Source organism: Ostrea edulis, chromosome 8 (assembly GCF_947568905.1).
Source record: "Ostrea edulis chromosome 8, xbOstEdul1.1, whole genome shotgun sequence".
In the NCBI taxonomy this organism is placed as follows: domain Eukaryota; kingdom Metazoa; phylum Mollusca; class Bivalvia; order Ostreida; family Ostreidae; genus Ostrea; species Ostrea edulis.
In genome coordinates, this window is record NC_079171.1 from 5,360,094 (window position 1) to 5,383,904 (window position 23,811).

At 35.4% G+C, this 23,811-nt stretch overlaps 1 protein-coding gene across 27 annotated transcripts in view; it reads left to right on the forward strand.

The window, feature by feature from the left end:
- The window catches only part of LOC125661139 (talin-1-like), a 106,597-nt gene extending 83,099 nt beyond the window's left edge, over positions 1-23,498 (forward strand). For 18 of the 27 annotated variants that reach the window (XM_056147994.1, XM_056148003.1, XM_056148009.1 and 15 more), the window contains 15 exons: positions 1-51; positions 386-569; positions 873-998; positions 3,844-3,960; positions 4,177-4,362; positions 4,573-4,677; positions 6,110-6,215; positions 6,546-6,569; positions 9,176-9,300; positions 14,291-14,416; positions 15,430-15,447; positions 19,069-19,140; positions 19,754-19,936; positions 20,490-20,615; positions 21,578-23,498. The exon at positions 1-51 is cut by the window's left edge and continues 263 nt beyond it. In XM_056147994.1, the coding sequence (XP_056003969.1) occupies positions 1-51; positions 386-569; positions 873-998; positions 3,844-3,960; positions 4,177-4,362; positions 4,573-4,677; positions 6,110-6,215; positions 6,546-6,569; positions 9,176-9,300; positions 14,291-14,416; positions 15,430-15,447; positions 19,069-19,140; positions 19,754-19,936; positions 20,490-20,615; positions 21,578-21,709 (1,681 nt within the window). In that variant the 3' untranslated portion in view covers positions 21,710-23,498. Of the gene's footprint in view, positions 52-385; positions 570-872; positions 999-1,365; positions 3,571-3,595; positions 3,750-3,843; positions 3,961-4,176; positions 4,363-4,572; positions 4,678-6,109; positions 6,216-6,545; positions 6,570-9,175; positions 9,301-14,290; positions 14,417-15,429; positions 15,448-19,068; positions 19,141-19,753; positions 19,937-20,489; positions 20,616-21,577 lie in introns of those variants that run through there. The other 9 variants (XM_056148012.1, XM_056148013.1, XM_056148022.1 and 6 more) reach the window with 5 other exon arrangements.
- The last annotated feature ends 313 nt before the right edge of the window (positions 23,499-23,811 follow it).

The window sequence follows — 23,811 nt, forward strand, 5'->3', positions numbered from 1 at the left end:
CACGGCAGGAACACTCAGCACGGAAGGCGACGATAGCTTTGCCAGCCACAGGTAGGCCGAAAAATAAAACACACATTGGGGAAATTTTCTCCAATATTAACTATAATTAGTCAATGAATCTTAACTTTTCTTCTCCATCAATTGTGTGGTCCACATTAGATATACTAAGTAAACAGCAGACCATACAGACATTGACTATCTAACAGTTATTAAATGTTAGTAGAGAGGACATTCTTATATTGACTATATAGCAATGTGAGTTATTAAATGTTTGTAGAGAGGATATTCTTATATTGACTATCTAACAATGCGAGTTATTAAATGTTTGTAGAGAGGACATTCTTATATTGACTATATAACAATGTGAGTTATTAAATGTTTGTAGAGAGGACATTCTGAAGACTGCCAAAGCTCTGGTGGAGGAAACTAAGAGATTGGTACAGGGAGCCGCCTCCGATCAAGAGACCCTGGCCGGCGCCGCCCAGCAAGCTGTCAAAACAATCACCAAACTCGCAGATGTGGTCAAACTCGGGGCCGCCTCACTGGGATCTGACCAGCCAGAGGCACAGGTATTGAATTCTTAACAATTTCCATTTGTCCAAGAATGTGTTGAATGAAGGTAGCTTAATTTTGTCATCTTCAAAAGGATCTCAAATCTCAAATGTAATGAGTTGTTGGTAATTCATGCGATTTCAGAAGTTATGGATTTATGTGTAGATTGATGTGTGTAGGTCTTCATTGTGTCAACAAAGTGGAAACAAATAAGGATTCTGTTTCAGAATGGGGACTTACTCAATATCTCACTGCCATAGATGTTAAGAGATAAGATCATTAATTATTTTCAGGTGATAATAATTAATTATTGTTTTCAGGTGATGATAATTAACGCAGTTAAAGACGTTGCCTCTGCCCTCTCAGATCTGATCAGTGCCACCAAGAACGCATCTGGAAAAAATGTCTCGGATCCTGCAATGTTGACCTTGAAAGAGTCTGCCAAGGTCAGTAGAGGTTGTGTTAATGAACAATGCATAGATTTCTGTCTCAAATTGTCCTTCAGCAAATCGAAACAATAAATGAAGATATTAATGATTGGTCACATCTGCTAGAAGAAAAGAAATCTGTATCGAAATTGATTAACATTCAGATTTCATTGATGTTTTAGTGTTGTGAGTGTTTGTGTGGTATAATCACTTAAATTCTATGGAAAAACCTTTTCTAGCAATCTTAAGCTTTTAGCTTTCGCTATCAGAGAAATAAGATTGTGTCAATGACCTAATTTACATCATTCTCATCCCAGAAAGCTCATGAAATTTGAAATTGATTGTTAGATTTGATATCTGATGTAAAGCCCTGTGACTTTTGCAGAAGACAGACTCTGTCGTAGAGAATTTGCAGGATGGGTATACTATATATGTTTCAAGCATGTACTGAGTGCAGTTAAAATTTCGGGCCTCCTGATTGGATGAATTTTTGTTCCAGTGTTGTTGACATTTAAAGTGATGATGGACATTAAAAATTGTTACATTGAATGTTGTGATTAATCGGTTCTCTGTGTAGGAGAGCTTTCAGGCTGTTACCTGTAGCGGCTACAAAACAATTTGGATTGCATTGGAATTGGTGTTTCCATAGAAACTCCCCCACCCCCCACCCAAAGAATGAAACTGCTTTTATTAGATACTAGGTGTCCAGAACAAAGCCATTTTTATTTCTTCTGCATCAGTTTTTGTCGCTGGAGATATGGAAAAGGCATGAAGAAATACAGTGAAGAAGAAATTAAAAGTATTTTGGTATAAGGGCAAGCTTAAAAAATTCTTTGTTTGCAGTGTCCGACCAACAATTTTTACAGTGGATAGGTACATGTAGGTAGGTTTTACTCGCACTTGGAAAATAAAAACATTAAACATGGTTTATGAAAACTATGGAAGGTGTTTGCTCCATAACAAGAGTTGTTAACCTGATCACCACAAATAGTTCTACGAACATTAACTCAGGAGGAAAGTTGTCACGTTTTGTTTGATGGCAACACCTCTGCTCTGTATTTAGTTTCAACATTCTCAAACAGCAAACCCTTTACAGTTTCAACCCACCTCTCTTCGTGAAATACATATTTTTTGTTTTTTATGATATGGTCCTTATTTTGAGGAAAATATTTTAGGGGTGTATCCGCCGATTAAAACAGTGTTATGTATCTAGGTTACTGAATCGTTTATTTACCCGAGCGCTGCACTTAATTCAAGTGCTTAATCTAAATTACAGAAGAAAGCCGACTTTTGATATCCAGAAAACCAACATTAAAAAATCCTCTTCACAAATAGTTGAAAAGAAAAATGGGTTGGGTGCTTTTTATGCTCTTCACAAATAATGGGTCAGGTGCTTTTTATGCTCTTCACAAATAATGGGCTGGGTGCTTTTTATGCTCGTCACAAAAAATGGGTTGGGTGCTTTTTATGTTCATCACAAATTATCAGTGAGGTGCTTTTTATAGGCAGGACGGTCAGCAACTGCAAACAAGCAATTTTTTATTTCGGCCTAACACGTTCATCATCATTGTTTGACTATTCTAATGAAGATTTTTTTTAACTCGTATCCAATAAAGGCATTGTTTAACAGTTAAGATTTTTAACTATTGGTTTTAAAAATCTTGACAGAATCTTTAACAAAATATTGGATGTTTTAATGTACAATAATATAAACTGATAAAATTTGCCATACATTTTGTTTATCAAAAGATTTATTAAGAAAATCAAGTCTTATTAAATAGAAATGTTTAACTGAGAAGCAGAATAAGACAAGATCCTGAGCATTTGTTGAAATGCATGACGCTGAAATGCTTTCTTGGAATATTCCTGCATTTGGTCTGCGTAGTCACCTAGCTTCTGTTCTGTTGTTCAGCATAAATCGACTGTGTTCAGTCCTCCCTATCAGAAACATTAAATCACACCGGTCTGTCATAGTCCATCTGGTCATCGTTCAGTATTATTAGACCGCTCTCTCCATTTATTTATTGTCCAGTATTATTAGACCGCCCTGTCCATTTGGTCATCATCCGTATTATTGCATGCCTATTCTCCAACATATACCTGTCTGGCATGGATTGAAATAGACATTGCTGCTGATTTTCCTATCACCTGTCTTAGTAGAAGTGTTGGAATTCTAGAAAATTTTCACATGAACATGTCAACTACTACCCCTTCACTACTCTATAGTTTTTGGAACTTACTGACTAGTCAAAGTCCTGCAGCTCCCTCTGACAACCACCACCACCACATTTGTTAGCCATGATTGTGGTTGCCTTCATAAACATGAATTAAACTACCAGAACTATTTACGAATTGATCAGTGGAGCTGAACTCTGTAGGGAGTTTAAGGAGGCTGTGTATGAACTCTGTTAGGGAGTTTAAGGAGGCTGTGTATGAACTCTGTTAGGGAGTTTAAGGAGGCTGTGTATGTTGTGATATCTCTCATTATCAATTTGTGTTAGACATAGGCGCTTTCTCATGTTACATGACAGATCTTGCTTTGATGTACTTAACATGTCTGTGTTCATTAAAAAAATATTTTCTTCCATAACTGTGATTTTATTTCATTGTGTTAGGGATAGTAGTTGTAAACATAGAATAACAAACTGAAATCAGAGGGACACGAGTGTGTAGTTCTCATCATTACCCACTGCCTCAGAAAATGTTAGAAATTGATCAAAATAAAATAACTATGGATCTAGTTGATGGGAATCGAATTAACCCCTGTAGAATTTTTAGGTGAGTAATGTAAAGACCTTTTGACTCTGATTCTGAATCTCTTGGGAGTTTGAATTCGAAATGATTGAAGTTGTTGTGCTGGCAGGTGATGGTGACAAATGTGACGTCACTTCTGAAGACGGTTAAGACGGTGGAGGACGAGGCTGCCCGGGGTACGCGAGCTCTTGAGTCGACTATTGAGGCCATCGGACAGGAAGTAAAGGTAAATCCAGTGATCAGAATAGTATGCAGGTCATTTTGTGATACTTAGCTCAATGAAATGTGTATAATTTATGATTACTTGATTTTCCTTAGATTAGAACTATTGTGTAAAAAAAAAAATGATATGTGTTTACTGTGTACTTGTGCTATGAAAAATCCGTTTAGAAATTATCCGGTATAAAATGAATTCTGTGGAAAATTCTGTTACATTTTGTAGTCGTACGAGGCTGGCACCTTGCCCGAGAAGAAAGCGACTGCAGAAGATCTGATTCGTCTGACCAAACCCATCACCACGGCAACCGCCAAAGCAGTGGCTGCTGGGAACTCCTGTCGACAGGAAGACGTCATTATCTGCGCCAACATGGGACGCAAAGCTATCTTTGATCTCCTGGCTACATGCAGGGTAGGTTGTTCTCAGTCAGTTTGAAAAGAATTGGTGAATATTTGATGAATTGGGTAGGGTAACTTCAAGTCTTACTAAAAATTCCACTTATATAGGGTGTGTGATGAATTGGGTAACTTTTTAGTTTGGAGTATTAGAAAGTTGTAGTTGAATACTGCAAGTAGATGTCATTCTGGTCTCACAAGAAATGTCCGATCTGTCACTTTTTAGGGAACAGCAAGCACGGCAGAGACCACAGAAGTCCGTCAGAAGACGATACAGGCGGGTAAAAACTGTGCTGTGGTGTACAAAGACCTTCTGGAGCAAGTCAGCACGGTAAGTGTTACAGACCGCGTCACTCAAATAGGGGTGTGTCAGCACGGTAAGTGTTACAGGCCACGTCACTCAAATAGGGGTGTGTCAGCACGGTAAGTGTTACAGGCCGCGTCACTCAAATAGGGGTGTGTCAGCATGGTAAGTGTTTGTTACAGGCCGCGTCACTCAAATAGGGGTGTGTGTTGCTCAAGATTTTTCGATACGATACAATATTTTCTGATGTGATATCCGATATATTGGATATACAATGTAGTTAAGCATTTTCTGAAGTAAAATATCAAAATTTTTAAAAAAATGAAGTGGTTTAATATCTTTTATTTCATAACAAAACAAACAATGACAATTAAAGTCTGAGGAAACTCCAATGTCACAATTTAAAAGCGGGGATTAAAGTCTGAGCAATCTCCGATGTGTCACAATGTAAAAGCGGGGATTAAAGTCTGAGGAAGCTCCAATGTCACAATGTAAAAGCGGGGATTAAAGTCTGAGGAATTGTGCTCCTGTTAGAAGCCATTTTTAAATTATGAACTTCGATCCCGACTATTAAAAGGGCTATTTTTAAACCCGACATTATACCGTATCGTATCATCGAAATACCGTATCGTATATCGCTGGACAGGCGTATACTGGTACATTTCGATATATCAATATATTGATTCACCCCTACACTCAAAGCACAATACAGAAGTGGATCCAGAAATTTTGGACTTAAACCTTAACTCCATACTTGTAGTTTTATCTGATACAAGTTTGAAAAATGTATTTATTTCCATTCATTAGAGTTAAAACTAACAAATTATCAAATAAAAAACATAGGTCATCACCCTTTTTAAGATACGAGACGTACATAAACAGAATCATATATCACTGTCAGAAAATTGCAATTTTCCTTAAACAGCGTTATCAAAATTTCATACAAACTGGTTATGACAATATAGTAGCATTCATAACAATTTCATTAAACTGTATCTTCACAAAAATATACAAAATGTCTGTAAAAAACAAAGAAATCTATCGCATAATAGACTTGATAAAGAAATCAATAGAAACAGAGTTATTGCCCTTAGATTCAATACTTTGAAACGTATCATTAATTATTCATCTATAACTTAAACTTTTAAAATAGTTTAAATTTAACAAGATTTTTTACAATAACTATCAGAAAAGACTCCAACAAAATTTATGTTCCTATCACGCATAAATCTAATTAAATCATTGATTTTGCAAAATATGATGACATCACAGGAGGGTGGAATTACTTTAAGCATGTTGTCACCTTATTTATGTTAAGATTTTAAGAAAGTCCTTTCTTATTATCTGATATGCAGTTCCAAGACTTAGAATGTGAATTCCATTTATCATTATACTGAGAGATGTAGACTTTAAGAAAGAAGGAAAGTTGAATTAATGACATTCAATGTTTAATTCACAGGTGGTTCAAAAGCCTACTCAGGAGGCAAAACAGACACTGGCTGCATTGTCCAGACAAGTGGCTACATCCGTGCAGGACATTGTCCACTGTGCCGAACTCATTAAAGGTACGTAACTCCGCTTGTCTCTGTAACCAACAAGGGGGATGTGATGTATAGTCAACGAATATAAATATACAATTATTATTACTGCAGCATCTGCCTGCTATACTTATTAATGTGCTGGGGATGGCATCTTTATACTATATAACCTGTCAATTGTATTTCCATATGCTAATGTTGAAGTATGCACTAGTAGTAGCCAATTACTCGAAAAAGGGGGGGGGGGGGGGGTGTCACTGAACTTAGATTTCAGAGTACTTCATAAAAAGGTTAGAATGGCACGATGTTTTGTGAAGACGTGTCCCATAGTATAAGCTGTGATTCCTTCTGTTTTAGTGAGCCAAGTTGCGGGAGAAGAAGGTGTGTGGTAACCCCTATGTCATGTTTGCTTTCTTTCATTTGCGTGTATTCTGTCTAATGTCTTGTTTATCAGGAAATGTTTATAGGAAAGCACCATGTGGAAAGCAACCAATCAGAATGGAGCTAGGGGTTGTTCAACCAATCAGAATGGAGCTAGAGGTTGTTCAACCCAGATGATATAAATTTGTTGAAGATGTTCTTCTCTTCTAAATAGGAAAATTATTACTGGCATATTTGAGGAGAAAAAATGTATTCAGTATTTTGTCTGTGCACAAGTATGAAGAATATAATAGAAGATTCTGGGATAATTTATCTATATCATATTCATATATATATATATATGCTTATATTTGACTGGTTAATACGAAATCGGAATGTGTAGTCAGGTGAAGATTCATGTTGCACTATGGGAAATCTGTCGGGAGCCACATTGTTTCTGGAGTACAACCTGTGTATGTTTTGTCCCTGTCTGCATGCCGTATTTTCTGCATTGTTCATCTTGGTCACATAAAGGGGAGATTACTCTCCAATGAAAAATTTGCCTTCATAATGAATCTGATGAAACTTTGTTTTTTGATCAGCGTCCAAAGAGATTCGATGGTCCCATATTGTGTCAGGTAACCATGGCAACAGCTGAACAAGGAATGCTTTCATTGTAGGATAGGAATATATGTGCTGCACTGACATTGAAAGCAATTTATGAATGTTTTAAATAAATTTCCTGAGTAAATTAGAAGTTTGAAAAAAAAGACGAAAGTGTACAACAATAGTATTAAGGTTTTTTTTTTTTTTTTTTTTTTTTTTTTTTTTTTTTTATATAGATCTTTTGATATTTGAAAATTAACCCTCGAGTCTTTCAGTGTTGTTGCAGCTGTTTTACAGCCCAGAACCCAACTTAGGTTCCAGACACGTCACATAACTAACAATCTGGTTAGAATTAATACTTGTATCTCCAAACATTGTAGTCTCTCTGACCTTGACATTCAATCTTATTGTTTGACCTTGAAGGCATTCACATGTCATGACCATGCAGAATATATAAAGTGCAAGTTACTGAGTAGAGTTCGACGTTGTATGACTGTATTCCACCCCATATCAGCATGTCTATAGAGACCAGCGGAGAAGAGAACGGTTTTATGAAATATATCGATATCATATTCTGATGATATTTCTTAATCAAAATCTATATTTTTAATGATAAAGTATCCTAAATATTATTTTGCTGCTTGGAAAACTAGCCATGAAAATGTTTTGAAATCCACAGTTGTGGTCCTTTCGAGCCGAAACTGACCACATCTACACACGGTAGCCGCGAGTCGGTGACTGCATTTCCACGCGTAGATGTGAGTGACCACATCTCCATGTGGTAGTCGCGAGTCAGTGACCGCATCTCCATGCCGTAGCCACAAGTCAGTGACCTCATCTCCACGCGGTAACCGCGAGTCAGTGACCACATCTCCATGCGGTAGCCGCGAGTCAGTGACCGCATCTCCACACGGTAGCCGCGAGTCAGTGTTGAAGCATGTGAAGTATCAGTGTTGTTATACAGCCTACAGTCTATAGATGTTGTCAGAGACAAATACAATGACTTTTGTTGTGGAGAATGAAGTGGATGAGTCAGACTTCCTGAATATACAGAATTTGTTTTTACACAAGTGCAATGTTTAATGTTTGAAGTTTTAAACCCATTACTGTTAATAATATCCTGTTAGTTCGGAATTCATTTATACAGACCATCATGCATTCTGATTGTAGTACTCATGCTCATCAATCCATATTTCATCATGCAAATCTGATTGATGTATCTACCGTTCAATATCAATAATTATAATCCCACATGCTACTCAATATTGACCCTGTTTTATATTATTTATAGATACCGAATCCTTCTGAAAATTCTGTAGTTATTTTGATGGAATTTTGACGTTACCCTGCTATAGAATAGAACACATATCTTGTGCAGTTATATTTATTTTTGGAATTGTTATTGCAGAGTTGGAATGTTATGAAATGTTTAGTTTCCGCATGCTTTGTATGATGTATGTGAATGTAAATGTGAATAAATGCATCTCACTCATTTGAAAAAGATTTGATCTCATCGCATTACAAACTTGAATAATTCTGATGCAGAAAAGATTCGAGAGCTGTATGAAGGTCTCACCATTTTTCCAGGAACTATTGTTAAATGAAACTTATCAGAATATATTCATATTATTTTTAAACGAAACTTATCAAAATATATTCATACTTTTATTGAACAAATGTGTAACATTTTCTTTGCAGTCAGGTCTGTCTTCAGAAATGTAACAAAATATTTGAAAATTCATGTGGAGTATCTTTGGGGAGGGCCAAAATACTTCATATTATATGGGATTTATCTTGAATTGAGGGAGGATGGGGGTGATTAGAATCATATCTGCATCAGAACACATAAGGTTTACACCATTATCAATATACAAATAATTCTGGTATGTATTTTTTGAGTCGTCCTCATGTCATACATTGCTATTGCTGCATATATACACTACCAGTAGTCACAGGACTATGAGCTGATTTATTACTTGCAGTACTTTCATGTCTTTGATTATTTTGCTCTGTGTTACTAGGCACAGACTGGGTTGACCCAGAGGACCCCACAGTGATAGCAGAGAGTGAACTTCTGACAGCTGCCAAGTCAATAGAGGCTGCTGCACAGAAACTCTCACAACTCAAACCACGCAAAAAGGCAAAGGTAGGGAGCATCTCAAAACATAACTCGCCACTCAAACCACACTAAAAAGCCAAGGTAGGGAGCATCTCGAAATGTAACTCACAATGCAAACCAACCAAAAAGGCCAAGGTAGGGAACATCTCGAAATGTAACTCACAACTCAAACATGCAAAAAGGCCAAGGTCGGAACATCTCAAAATGTAATTCACAACTCAAACCATGCAAAAAGGCCAAGGTAGGGAGCATCTCAAAATCTAACTCGCAACTCAAAAAGGCCAAGATAGGGAGAATCTCGAAAACTCCAAATGGGTAGGGAAGGTCTCAAAGTGTTGCAAGTCAAAACCATGCAGTGTGTCTCAGTTCTTGTGTACTGCCTGAGAGAAAAGGCACGAATATTATTAAAGGGTAGTTAGATTTTGATGTACTTTAAGACGCCAGAAATTTGAAGAAGAAAAAAAATTAATGTTCGCGCATGTCCTATATAAATTTTCATAAAAATTGCACATATTGTTTAGTATGTCATCATCATCGAGTATGATATCACCAGTTTCTTCTCTTAAAGCTTTAACTACATTATTTATTTGTCTTCTCTTTTCTAAATTTAAGAAGTACGAGGTATTCTTTTCTCCTTGTTCTATCCAATTGGCCCTAGACCTAACCTGTGCACCTTTATATATTTATATAGAACAAATAATATACAAACCACGGATATCAACGAATATATAAATGCTATAGACTTAGAATTTACATTGAAAGATAAGGAGAAAAATGAATTAGAAATATTTCCCTCACTTCAGGAATGCTCAGAGGCACTCTTAAATATGAAAAGCAATAAATCTCCTGGTCTGGATGGAATACCATGTGAATTTTATCAAACATTTTGGGAAGAAATAAAACAATATTTCTATTGTGTTTTACAAAGTATTTTTGATTTAAATACAATGTCTTTTACGCAGAGATTATCATTGATTACTTTGATTTATAAGAAAGGAGACGAACAAAACCTAGGAAATTATAGACCAATTAGCCTTACCAACACAGACTATAAAATAATAGCTTTTGTATTCGCCAGGCGTTTACAAAAACTGCTAGATGATTTGATATCAATAAATCAAACAGCTTATATAAAAGGAAGAAATATCGCACTAAATGCAAGATTAATTTTGGACATTTTTGATTATTGTGAAGAAAATAATCAAGAACTTATACTTTTATTTTTAGACTTTCAGAAAGCCTTTGATTCAATTGAGTGGAATTTTATGTTTGAAGTACTGAAAAGATTTAACTTTGGTGAAAATTTTATTAAATGGGTTCACATCTTATATGCAAATCCAATCTTCAGAATAAAAAATAATGGATGGATATCTAAAACTTGCATGATGCATAGGGGAATAAGGCAGGGATGTCCGGTATCAGCAGTCTTGTTTCTCTTTGTGGCTGAAATATTAGGAATTTCAATAAGAAACAATCCCAGCATACATGGGTTTCAAAAAGAAGGAATGGAAAAAGACATTAAGATAATACAGCATGCCGATGATTCTACCCTTCCAATGGAAAATGAAAAGTCTTTAAAGAAGGCCCTCGAGGCGATAAGTAATTTTAGTAATGTTTCGGGTATGAGATTAAATATGTCAAAAACAGAATGCATATTAACTGGACCTTTAAAAAACAGATTTAAGAAAATTCATAATGTTTATGTAAATGTTTCATGTGTAAAAGCATTAGGTGTATATATTGGCCATGATAAAGAAATGTGCCTGAGAAATAATTGGACAAAAATCACCAGCGATGTAGAGAAACTTTTTGAATCTTGGAAAACAAGAAACTTAACCATTTTTGGCAAAGTTTGCATAATTAATAGTCTTGCAATATCTAAAATTATATATATAGCTTCGATATTAAACCTACCAGATTCAAACATTATCAAAGAAATTCAAAGACTTATTTACAATTTCATTTGGAATAAGAGAGATAGAATAAAAAGAAATACATTAATCGGAAATATCATTAGTGGAGGCATTGGAGTTGTAGATATCTTATCAAAAATTAAATCTTTAAGAATATCATGGATTAAGAAAATATTAGATAAAAGAAATCCATTATACCATTTTGTGAATAGCATATGTTTGGAAAACAATTATGATCTTGACTATTTAAGTAAAACTAATATCACTAATATCAAACAGTATGAGATAATGGATGGATTTCCTATGTTTTACAAGGAAATGTTCACATCTTTTAATGAATGCAAGGGTAGAAACAGGCTAGATTGTTTGAACAATATACTGAGGGAGCCATTATGGAGTAATAATATTGTGGTATATAAAAATAAACCTATATTTCTAAAATCATGGCTAAAGAGTGGTCTGAAATACGTGATTGACGTGGTGGATGAGAATGGTATTAAGCCGATGGAATGGTTTATAGATAAATTGATTTGCAAGAAAAACTGGATATGTGAATATAATATTGTAAAAAATGCCATAGGAAAATTACTACAACCTTTCGATGTTCAAAATATAATATATGAAAATGTACATATAAAAGATAATTCATACTTTCTACTGCTAAATCAGGGAATTGTACATGTGAAAGATTTCTCAAGTAAAATGTTCTATGATATTTATCGGGATAAGAAATTTGTACCTCCTCTACACCAAAATTTTTATTCTAAAAGCTTCAATGTTTCAAAACAGTCTTGGAGTGCAATATATAAACAAAAAATATGTAATATTTTTGATACCCACATTGCTGATTTCAATTACAAGTTGTTGAACAATCTAACCAGCAACCGAGTTATGTTAAAGAAATGGAAAGTTACTGATACGGATTTATGTTCACTATGTAAGGAAAAAGAAGATAATGAGCATCTGGTACTGAAATGTAAAAATGTTTGTGAAATTTGGAAAATCGTTGAGAAAACATTGAATTTTCAAGTTTCATGGAAAAACATTGTTCTTGGTTTTTTTTGGGAAATCAATGAGAAAACAGTATTTTTAAATAATCTTTTATCACGAATTGCATGTAAAATTTACAAATATAAAATGTATTGTAGAATATTAAAAAAAAGAGAGCAATCTTATGACATTCGAAAGAATGTAAAGGGAATCCTTGAATTCAATGTATCTGTATACAAAAAATTAAACAAGGTATCTTTTTCGCATATTCTTGATAGTATTGTAAAAAAATTATAGTCTTATATATTTATATTACAAATTGTGTTGCATGCTATTCATATCATGTACAAATAAAGTAAAGGGAAATGATCTGCCTTCCCTTTTACATGACTACCCAGGGTCAAAATAGACTTTTTGGAGTGTGAGAAGGGCCCTTTGGGTAGTTGTCACGAAATACTTTAATATCCTCTAGAAATGATGTACATGTATTTATATTTGTATAACTTTGTTCTCATATGATTATATAATCTTGTATTTCTCTCAGGTTTTTTTTCCTTCTTCTACATCCTGCGAGATGTAATAGGGAATATATATTGTTATTTAGGTGGAGCTTAGTTAGGGCCCCATCCCTGGCAGCTTTCCACACTTTTTTTTTTTCTTCTATCGTTTAGTCTATTTGTTATATGTTATAGTGATAGGTCTGGGAAATAAAAATGTCATAAGCCAAAAAAAAAAAAAAAAAAAAAAAAAAATGTTCGCGCATGTCAAAAAGCGGTGTCTATATTCTTAGAACTTTTTGGGATAATCTTGCTAAAAACAAACATCTAGACATTTGACTCGCAGACCATTATTAACAGAGCTTTGTTAGGGATGTGGTGATTGAAAGTGTTTACTAAGCATGTATTAGATTTTCCTTCTTGAAAACAATCAGTCATTGTAGGTCACTTAGGAGATTGACTGACAGCAATTGTGGGGACTTCTGATGAGTGGTGTTGGGTTGATGTATTTTAGTGTAGGGACAACTAGTCCTGATCACAACAGAAATGTTCAAGTCTGATGAATAATCAGATGTCTCAAGTGTGGATAACTTCCCTTAAAGATGGCTTTTGCTTGGATAAGGCATGGGTGTATTCTGTTATTTGGTAGAGAATTGATGCAGGCCTAAAATGTTGGATTTCTTTAAGTAAACACAAGGCATTTAATGAGGCTAGTTGTATAGTTTAGATGTTAGAGTATTTATAGACTTAGTGAGGATAATTGGAGGGATATGCAGCAGTGGATGGATTTGGGAGATGGAGTAATTGACCTGGTGGATGAATTTGGGAGATGGAGTAATTGACCTGGTGGATGAATTTGGGAGATGGAATAATCGACCCAGTGGATGAATTTGGGAGATGGAGTGACTTGGTGAGCTCTGGTGAGATATGTTTGATATATTTGGTGAGTGATTTAAATTCCCACCAAATATCAGACATGTCAACATCATAGCTTACACACCTGCAGACGGGAAAGAGTTGTTCAGAACAGTGTTTGCAAAAGCAGCTGGAGATTTTTTTTCCAGGAGATAGTAACTGGATGGAGATATTCTACCAACATTTGAGAAGGACAGTTTTATTGCCGAGTTTAAGGTTTGCATTGATCGATTGTGAAACATGACTGTAGTAAAGGGATTGTGTCAATACTTTAACTCATCAAACTACAGTTAGCAGTGGAGTACCTATAGTGGACAGTATTGTTGACTGAAGGCAGTGTTAACTGAGGGTTGTGTTGACTGAGGGTTGTGTTGACGAAAGATGGTGTTGACTGAAACTGTTTGCTGAGTATTGATTATTGATGAAGAGTGAATGGAGGTCCATGAAGTTTAGATTGGTGGTTAAAAAAATGAAATCACGGGGGGGGGGGGGGGGGGGGGGTATTGATTCTTTTTGAGTATTATGGGTTATTTTAGGGCCAATCAGAATTGTACTTTAAATCAATATAGGTACTTTAAATCAATAAAGGTAGATTGTTACAACTTAGAACTATGTACACGAGATGAAGCTAGGTTCTAGTTTTCACCGAATTTTTAAAACTTGCTTTATGCTGATCATATTGATGAACTTCTCTTATCACAGGAAGCTGATATGAGCCTGAACTTTGAGGAACAAATTTTGGAAGCTGCCAAGTCCATTGCCTCAGCCACTGCTGCTTTAGTGAAATCAGCGTCTGCTGCGCAACGAGAACTGGTGGCTCAAGGAAAGGTAACTCTTCAGGAACTTTATATTGAACTGTACTGTAGGTAGTCATAATGACACATGTCTGGGTTAACTTCAGGAACTTCATATTGAACTGTACTGTAGGTATGACACATGTCCGGGTTAACTTCAGGAACTTCATATTGAACTGTACTGTAGGTAGTCATAATGACACATGTCCGGGTTAACTTCAGGAACTTCATATTGATCTGTACTGTAGGTAGTCATAATGACACATGTCCAGGTTAATTTCTGTAACTTTATATTGAACTGTACTGTAGGTATGACACATGTCCGGGTTAACTTCAGGAATTTCATATTGAACTGTACTGTAGGTAGTCATAATGATACATGTCCGGGTTAACTTCAGGAACTTCATATTGAACTGTACTGTAGGTAGTCATAATGACACATGTCCAGGTTAACTTCTGTAACTTTATATTGAACTGTACTGTAGGTAGTCATAATGACACATGTCCGGGTTAACTTCTGTGACTAACAGTTGTGTGGGATTTGGGGGGAGGGGGTGTTTCTGAATGGTATACTCTTGGTCTATAAGTCTAGATGTGTATAAAAACTTTTCTGTACACGATACTGAGAGAGAAAAAAAACAAAGCATGTGGACTCCTAACAGAAATTGATCATCATTTAGGCATGTCATTGCTTTGAAGAAAAAAAAATACAACTCTTTGAGAGCTGTAGCCGTCAAAAGCTATCCTCTGCTTAGATGTACTCTTTTAACAAAATGCAAGTAGATTTCTCAGAGATAGAGTGCATGGTAAATCTATGACTTAATACAGTGACTGACAATCAGCGCTCATTATAGAAGTTCTCTGTGCTGTGGCATGTTTTAACGTTTCTGTAACTGTGATTGATGTCTGTGACAAGGCAGTCTTATAGATGGTAGGTGTGTCCATCGTTCTGTCCAGATATAAACAAACCCTATCTGTTTCTAATGATGAACCTTTGTGCTAATTTTTCTGTGTATTGAACATGTGCATGCTCTTCTAACTTTTCAGGTTCGCACGCGCAAAGAGGTAAATCTCGTTGTCTTAGCAACCAATGCGCTTCGCTTTGACATTTTATTATATGGCTATTTCACCTTGTGTATTTTTAACCTCTTAATCTAATACCCACATTTGTTTTGTTTTCTTTCAACAACTGAACTGAGCACAAAACTTTGGATTTCAGCTGTAAATGTTTTCAAAAATTTAATTACCTGATTCTCTATGAAAGAAAAAACAAATCTTGTATTATTTTATCATCAAAAGTTAAGCAATTTCATTCAAATGGAGATTTAAGAGGTAGACAGATATCAACATTGAGGTGTCGGTTTTATTTTTGCAGTGTACTGGTATATATATATATATATATATAGTATGATCACTGTCTGTATCAATGTATTGTATCTCAATATATAAACTGTAAGGCCTCAATAGACAGTCGATTTTATCCAGATAGGGTGTTATAAGAGTCTTTTATCCAGATAGCATATTAAAGGAGTCTATTTTATCCAGACAGGATGTTATAGGAGTAGAGTTTATCCAGACAGGATATTTTAGGAGTAGATTTTATCTAGAAAGGATATTTTAGGAGTAGATTTTATCCAGACAGGATATTTTAGGAGTAGATTTTATCCAGAAAGGATATTTTAGGAGTAGATTTTATCCAGACAGGATATTTTAGGAGTAGATTTTATCCAGATAGGATATTTTAGGAGTAGGTTTTATCCAGACATGATATTAGAGAACAGAGTTGGGAAGTAATACCACAATCTATGGAAGAATTTTCTGCCAGATTTGTGCCAGTCTCTGAATTCTTGAGTTATCTTTTTGATTGCACATTCATGTTTTAGTTAACCCTCCCCTATTTTTATTGCACACCTGGCCTGGAGGTTATAAAAGTTTTACCATACTCTTACTCAAACTCCATGTTTGTGTTTTGAGTATAGAACTCTTGAGTAAGCTTCGAAACAAACTCGAAAATCTTGAGCATGTTACTTCATTTGAATAATCCTGTGGGGATCTGGGTTAGAATAGGTCCTCAGTACCCCTTGCTTGTCGTAAGAGGCGACTAAATGGGGCGGTCCTTCGGATGAGACCGCAAAAACTGAGGTCCCGTGTCACAGCATGAGTGGCATGATAAAGATCCCTCCCTGCTCAGTGGCCATAAGCGCCGAGCATAGGCCTAAATTTTTACAGCCCTTCACCGGCAGTGGTGACATCTCCATATGAGTGAAAGATTCTCGAGAGGGACGTTAAATAATATTTAATCAATCGTTTGAATGATTTGATAAGTTATATATCCTTCCCTTTTGAGTATGAGCATGATTTAGAGCATGCAGTATGAAAACTGTTATAACCTCCTGGCCTGGTCAGTTGTTTGTTACACATATCATCTGTTGGAAGCCGTCAGAATTGTGACTGCTTTAGACTGGGGAGTCAAGGCTGACAAACCTGATGTGAATATCTCAAAAATCTTAAAATAAGGTTTGAGTTTTCTTTTATTTGAGCATTCAAAATTGATGTAAAATCTCAGACTTTAGTCCAAGTTTCAACAGAAATCCTGGCTTCTCAACACAATGCTAATATTTCTACTTAAATATAACACAAGAGTTCAAATTTTGATTGAGTTCAATGATAGTCTTCGGATCTAACCAAAAAGATTGCTGACAAAAACGTAATGAAAAAAAAAAACAAAGAAAATCCTCAGTAGTGACACCATGGTCCTAATAAAGATGACAAGAGTCTTTTTTCAGGAATGAATCACAGTGAGGGTGTGGCCCACCTTGTTTTGCTGTTCATCTTGTGTCCCCTATCTTGTTTTGCTGTTCATCTTAAACATGTTTTGTTTCTGTGTGACTTTGTTGTGCTCTAAGTTTGTTATTAATGCAGAGAAATTGATGCGCGGAACCTCCAAGATATGATAGAACTGTTGGGCAATGGGAAATTTCTCTAGATTTATTTGTAGATAATCATTGCCTTGCTTATCAGTGGAAAGCCTCTAGATAATTTGTAGATAATTTTTCTCTTGATTGTCAATGGAAATCTCTCTTGACAATTTGTAGATAATTTTTCTTTTGATTATTAATGAAAATCTCTCTTGACAATTTGTAGACCTGATAATGATTCTTCTTTGTTGTCATTGGAAACCTCCTTTAGATACTTGGTAGATAATTTTTACTTTGTGTATCAGTGGAAAGGCCTTGTAGATAATTGGTAGATATTTTTTACTTTGCTTAACAGTGGAAAGCCCCTGTGTAGATAATTGTTCCCTTGATTGTAAGATTCCCTTAAATAATTGGTAGATATTTTTTTAACAATAAATGGACCACTCTCTTCTGGATAATATTTTCTTTTTATTGTCATTGGAAAGCCCCTGTAGATAATTGTAAACAGGTCAATGGCTCTAGACATATTATTCACATTGACTACAGATGATTGTAAACAGATCAATGCCTCTAGACTTGATTATTCACATTGACTACAGATACTTGTAAACAGATAAATGCCTTTAGACTTTATTATTCACATTGACTACAGATACTTGTAAACATATCAATGCCTCTAGACTTTATTACATATTCACGTGTAGTTAAAAGCTTGTAATCACCAGTTATATTCACATTTATAGCTTTATGAAAAAAGGTTAAACGACCAATATTCTATTGTAATGTTCATATTTTTCTTTTTCTGACAACTAAAAGTGAAAAGAAAATATCACAGTGAAAATTTTGTTATTTGATTGCTAATGTATAAGTTTTCTGTGTTAATGTTGCTGAAGAAATCTAATGTAAGAGTTTTCTGTGAAATGGTTAACGTCGCTGAAGAGATCTAATCTAAAGAGTTCTCTGTGAAATGGTTAATGTTGCTGAAGAGATTTTTTATATTGCCCTCCTATTGACAGATTCAGAGAGAACAGGAAGAGGTAAAACGAGTCTAAGATCCCGATCTGTATTACATCTATGAAGTTTGTCGTATAGCGTGATAAGCTGTACAGTTATTGTACGAACACACTTTTAGTATAACTAGTATCTTTCTGTGAGATTTAGATGTACGGTGTATCATGTGATTTCATTAATCATTTCCTTCCGGTGATGGGTGTATGGTATATATACTTACGTACTCTCATGAATATTGGAAAACGTGTATGCAACGTGCCCTTAATGTAGACAATTACACACACTATCAAAACCTCTAAGATCTAAGTAATTATTTATAAAGTATTTATTTATTAAGTATTTATTTATAAAATATTTATTTGTAAAGTATTTATTTCAAAACTACAATATGCAACCAAACTATTAACACACGACATACCTAGAACAGCTATTGATGAGACGTATTTAGTCTAATAGAGAATAAATGAGATCTTATACTTTTACGGAAGTTTCATCAAATTATGACAAAAAACATCCAGTGGTTGGATAGGGAAGATTATTGTTAATCCATTTGAAATCATTGTGTAGAAAAGCTGATTGTTAATCCATTTGAAATTATTGTGTAGAAAAGCTGATTGTTAATGTATGTGAACTCATTGTGTAGAAAAACTATTTGTTAATCCATGTGAAATCATTGTGTAGAAAAGCTGATTGTTAATCCATGTGAAATCTGTGATGAGACAGAAATATGCTGACTCTAATTTTTCTGTAAACACAGATTGGTGCCACGTACCACAAATCCCAGATTCTGGACGACGATGGACAGTGGTCAGAAGGACTCATATCAGCGGTAAGTCTCACCCGAGACGCACAAATCTCATCTCAGTACGTCAACGAGATGCACAAGTCTCATCTCAGTACGTCAACGAGATGCACAAGTATCATCTCATTATGCAAGACTAGTGAATTTCTGATCTCAGTATATGAGACTAGTGAATTTCTAATCTCAGTATGCGAGACTAGTTAATTTCTGATCTCAGTATGCGAGACTAGTTAATTTCTAATCTCAGTATGCGAGACTAATGAATTTCTTATCTCAGTATGCGAGACTAGTAAATGTTTGATCTCAGTATGTGACACTATCGAATGTTTGATCTCAGTATGCGAGACTAGTGAATGTCTGATCTCAGTACATTAGGCTAGTGAATGTTTCCATTATTTACACCATAAACAACTCGTAAACGATGAGCAGAACCACAACAGTCTATCTCAGTCATTAGTTACATGACAGTTCATCATATTCATTGTTTAGTTAACACAACAGTATTGATTTACATGAAAATCTTGTAGTCGTGTGTTTAGTGTAAATACCCCCTAGGTTTCCATGTTTCCAGCAGATTATTTGTCAATTTGAGGGAGTTGAGCACACTTCCACTTCTAATGAACTAAAATTTCACTGACAGGCCAAAATGGTGGCGGCAGCGACACACAGCTTATGCGAGTCAGCCAATGCCATGGTTCAGGGTCACGCCACGGAGGAGCGACTGATTGCCTCAGCGAAAGAGGTTGCGGGGTCAACAGCCCATCTGTTAGTGGCCTGTAGGGTCAAGGCTGACCCGGACTCGGTTGCCATGAAGCGACTTCAGGTAAGTAGGAGTCCATTACGGATATCCTGTCTACATGCTTACATACTACATATTGTTTACAGTTACTTATAGAATAAAAACAGAATTATTTTTATGGGGAAACTCTGATTTCCTTTCCTCCACTATTTTGTTCAGTCTTTGTTGTCAAACAGTATTCAGTGTTGATGCATTGTATTAAGTAAATTATCTGGATTTTCGTTTTTGTCTCACAATGTTTCCTTTGTGATAGACATATCGTTCAGTGTTACCTGTCAATGATTGGAACCAAACAACATCCCCATGACAAGCTCAAAGAGATTTTTTAACTAATTAGAAAACGGAAACTGTGTAAGCTTTTGGACTCGTTATAAATACAGACACGATATTAAAAATAAAAGTCCCTTCATACCACAGTCTAGAGAGGCTCCAAGTCAACTTGCGATACAGTTTGATTAAATTCAGAGTTATTTCCCTTGGCTTGGACTGAATGGTTGTTATTAATTTTAACCTCCTTTTCCTGTGTACTTCCTCTGTATTGATTTTAACCTCCTTTTCCTGTGTACTTCCTCTGTAGGCTGCTGGGAACGCTGTCAAGCGAGCGACAGAGGTCCTGGTGAAGGCCGCCCAGCAGGCCAAACAGCGAGATGAAGATGACGTAGATGTGGCGGTGGATTCCCGTAAAGTGGGCGGCATTAAACAGGTCAGTCTGACCTATATCTGGTCTTCTCAATACATTGATTGTCTCACTTCAGTATTCAAGATTATGATTGTATATACATGTAGTTTGTATTTTTATTTTTAAGCTATCTCAACTGAAAACAGGATTGTTGTCAGGATAGGTTTTACATTAGGGAGTTCAGACATTGAATGCAAATGTTTCGTGGTTTGACATAATCTACGGTTAACCGGAAAGTTGTAATAATTTTCATTCAATTTATCAATCATTGTGGCCAAAAAAGATTGTAATCTGTTTTCATTTGAGTGGCTTCATATTGATTATGTACTTTTTTTCTCCGACTCAACTCTGTAATTCTCAATAGAAAAATCAACTCAACTCTGTAATTCCTAATAGAAAACTCAACTCTGTAATTCCCAATAGAAAAATCAACTCAACTCTGTAATTCCTAATAGAAAACTCAACTCTGTAATTCCCAATAGAAAAATCAACTCAACTCTGTAATTCTCAATAGAAAAATCAACTCAACTCTGTAATTCCTAATAGAAAAATCAACTCTGTAATTCTCAATAGAAAAATCAACTCAACTCTGTAATTCTCAATAGAAAAATCAACTCAACTCTGTAATTCCTAATAGAAAACTCAACTTTGTAATTCCCAATAGAAAAATCAACTCAACTCTGTAATTCCCAATACAAAAATCAACTCAACTCTGTAATTCCCAATACAAAAATCAACTCAATTCTGTAATTCTCAATAGAAAAATCAACTCAACTCTGTAATTCCTAATAGAAAACTCAACTCTGTAATTCCCAATAGAAAAATCAACTCAACTTTATAATTCCCAATAACAAAATAAACTCAACTCTATATTTTCACGGCGGCCATGTTGGATTGCATGCTACACTTCAGCCTGTTTATATGCTTTGTCCTCATCATCTAGATTTTTCTTGCATAACCTTTTTCACTCCTTATGAATTTGACAGGAATTACAAATCCAAGAGGAGATGTTACGGAAAGAGAGAGAGTGGATCGAAGCCCGAGAGAAGCTGGCTAAGTTCCGGAAGCAGCGGTATAAAGACAACCCCCAGGACAGCGACTCTTCCTCAGCATTCTAACTCTTCAGCTTTCAAGTGTATACGCATAGTGCCTGTCAAGTGTATTGTGATTTCATAATGGCTTCCATGTCTAATGTCCGGGTCAAAACAAGACCATGAAGACAAACGTTCCAGTGACTGGGCTCTGGGGTGTGTTTTGGATCAGGAAAGCGTTTTAGCAGATTGGTTTTTTGTTAAGAGAGATGAGAGGTGTGCTTGACTGAATGTCATGGTTGAGTGGAAATAGTAAACAGGGATCAGATACAAAGATGACATCTCCTAGTATTTATAGACATGTTATTTATAGACATGATGTAACATGTGGGAGGAGTGATACCAGCATTGTAGAACATTCTATTTTAAGAAATTGTTAAACAAGAAGAATTAAGAAAACACCTTCTACTCAGAATAGATAGAATACATGAGGCCTGTCTTAATGGTACATCTTTATCAAATGGAATTGTCATAGCATAGTGTGTATTTTGTAACACAAAATTTGTGATATATGTGTGTTTAAAATAATAGAGTTATTATGCAATATTAATATATGAATTTTTAATACCACTTTCACTTGAAAACCATATTTTTGTGGATTCGCTATACAACTCTGTAATGAAATAAATAATGTGCTGACACTGCATGTGATGTATGAGACGTATGTACAAATAATAACATTATGTATCAATACCTATATACTAACATCATGGAGTAATCCTCCCTCATTTTTTGGAATGAGTGTGAATCATAATTTTTTTGTTTGCTGTTGCTATAGAAACACTAGGCCTGGGTGTTTATTTTGTTAGCTGTTGCTATAGAAACACTAGGCCTGGATGTTTATTTTGCTAGTTTTACATTGTGTTAATGGTAGACATTTATGGATGACATTTTTATTTTATGGCTTTATGACGAGTAATACCAAGTATTTCACAAGCTAGTCTTCTCCTGTATATGAACCAGTACCGGGCAGACATACATTTATATTGCCTACTCATATGTCTGCTAGACTATTATGTTAACCTCTCCTTCTACACTACCTATCGTACAATTTTATACATGAACTGTATATCCCATGATGCATCATCAGGCGAGTTTATTCTGAGACGTGATGTAACTACCGCATGTTCAATACATGATACCTGTAGAGGAATTCTCTCATTAGTTACATACAGGTTAAAGATACAGTTGGACTTCAATATCTCGAACACCAATATCTCGAATATGGACACGTTAAAGTGATTTATAAGTCCCAAACACTTATGTTTTAAGTATTTATCTCTCAATATCTTGAATCCTTGGATATCTTGATGTTTTTATTTTGTGTTCCATCGACTTTGAGATGACGAGGTTTAACTGTACTTGTATCATACAACCAAAAGGGGACCCAGGCTTTGAACGTTTCCAATTTTTGTATAGCAGTGAGGACTTGACTTCACAATATATCATGAAAGGCGACTGGGGGAGGGGGGGGGGGTCAAAAGATGAATAGCTTGGGTGTCTGATATATTGACTGGTATATCGTTGTACGTGATATATTGACTGGTATCTCGTTATATGTGATATATTGACCGGTATATCGTTATACGTGATATATTGACTGGTATCTCATTGATATAGACTCCTTATGTTGTAGCCACTGAACCGTAAAGAACCTAGCTTGAACTTTCTGTGTGTATGTCTGTAAAATTCTGCTTCATACTTGTAAACTAGATGTGACAAAAGCACATGAACTGCATATCAAAGATTTTAATCTGGACGCTTAACTTTGTATTGAAGTGTTACAAAAGATGACAATAAATTTATGTATTATTAACCAGTGCTGTCATTCTTATCCTCCCTGAATAATTTCAGGGGGGGGGGGGTGGCATTTAGTTGCTGTTGTGTCTGTGTTTATAAGTCCTTCTGTCCGAGCTCGTATCCCCCAAACATTTCATTAGAAATATAATTGACCACAGACGCTCCATGAGACGAGGAGTTTTGGACCCGTCTCTCAAGGGCATTTTGGAAAGGTCAAGGCCACTTTGAACTTGTAAATGTTAATTAATTTAAGAGTTTTTGATGTGAAACCCATCAAATTTTTTGAAATCCGAAACTTTTCATCGGAAATTGATCATAATTCATTCCTT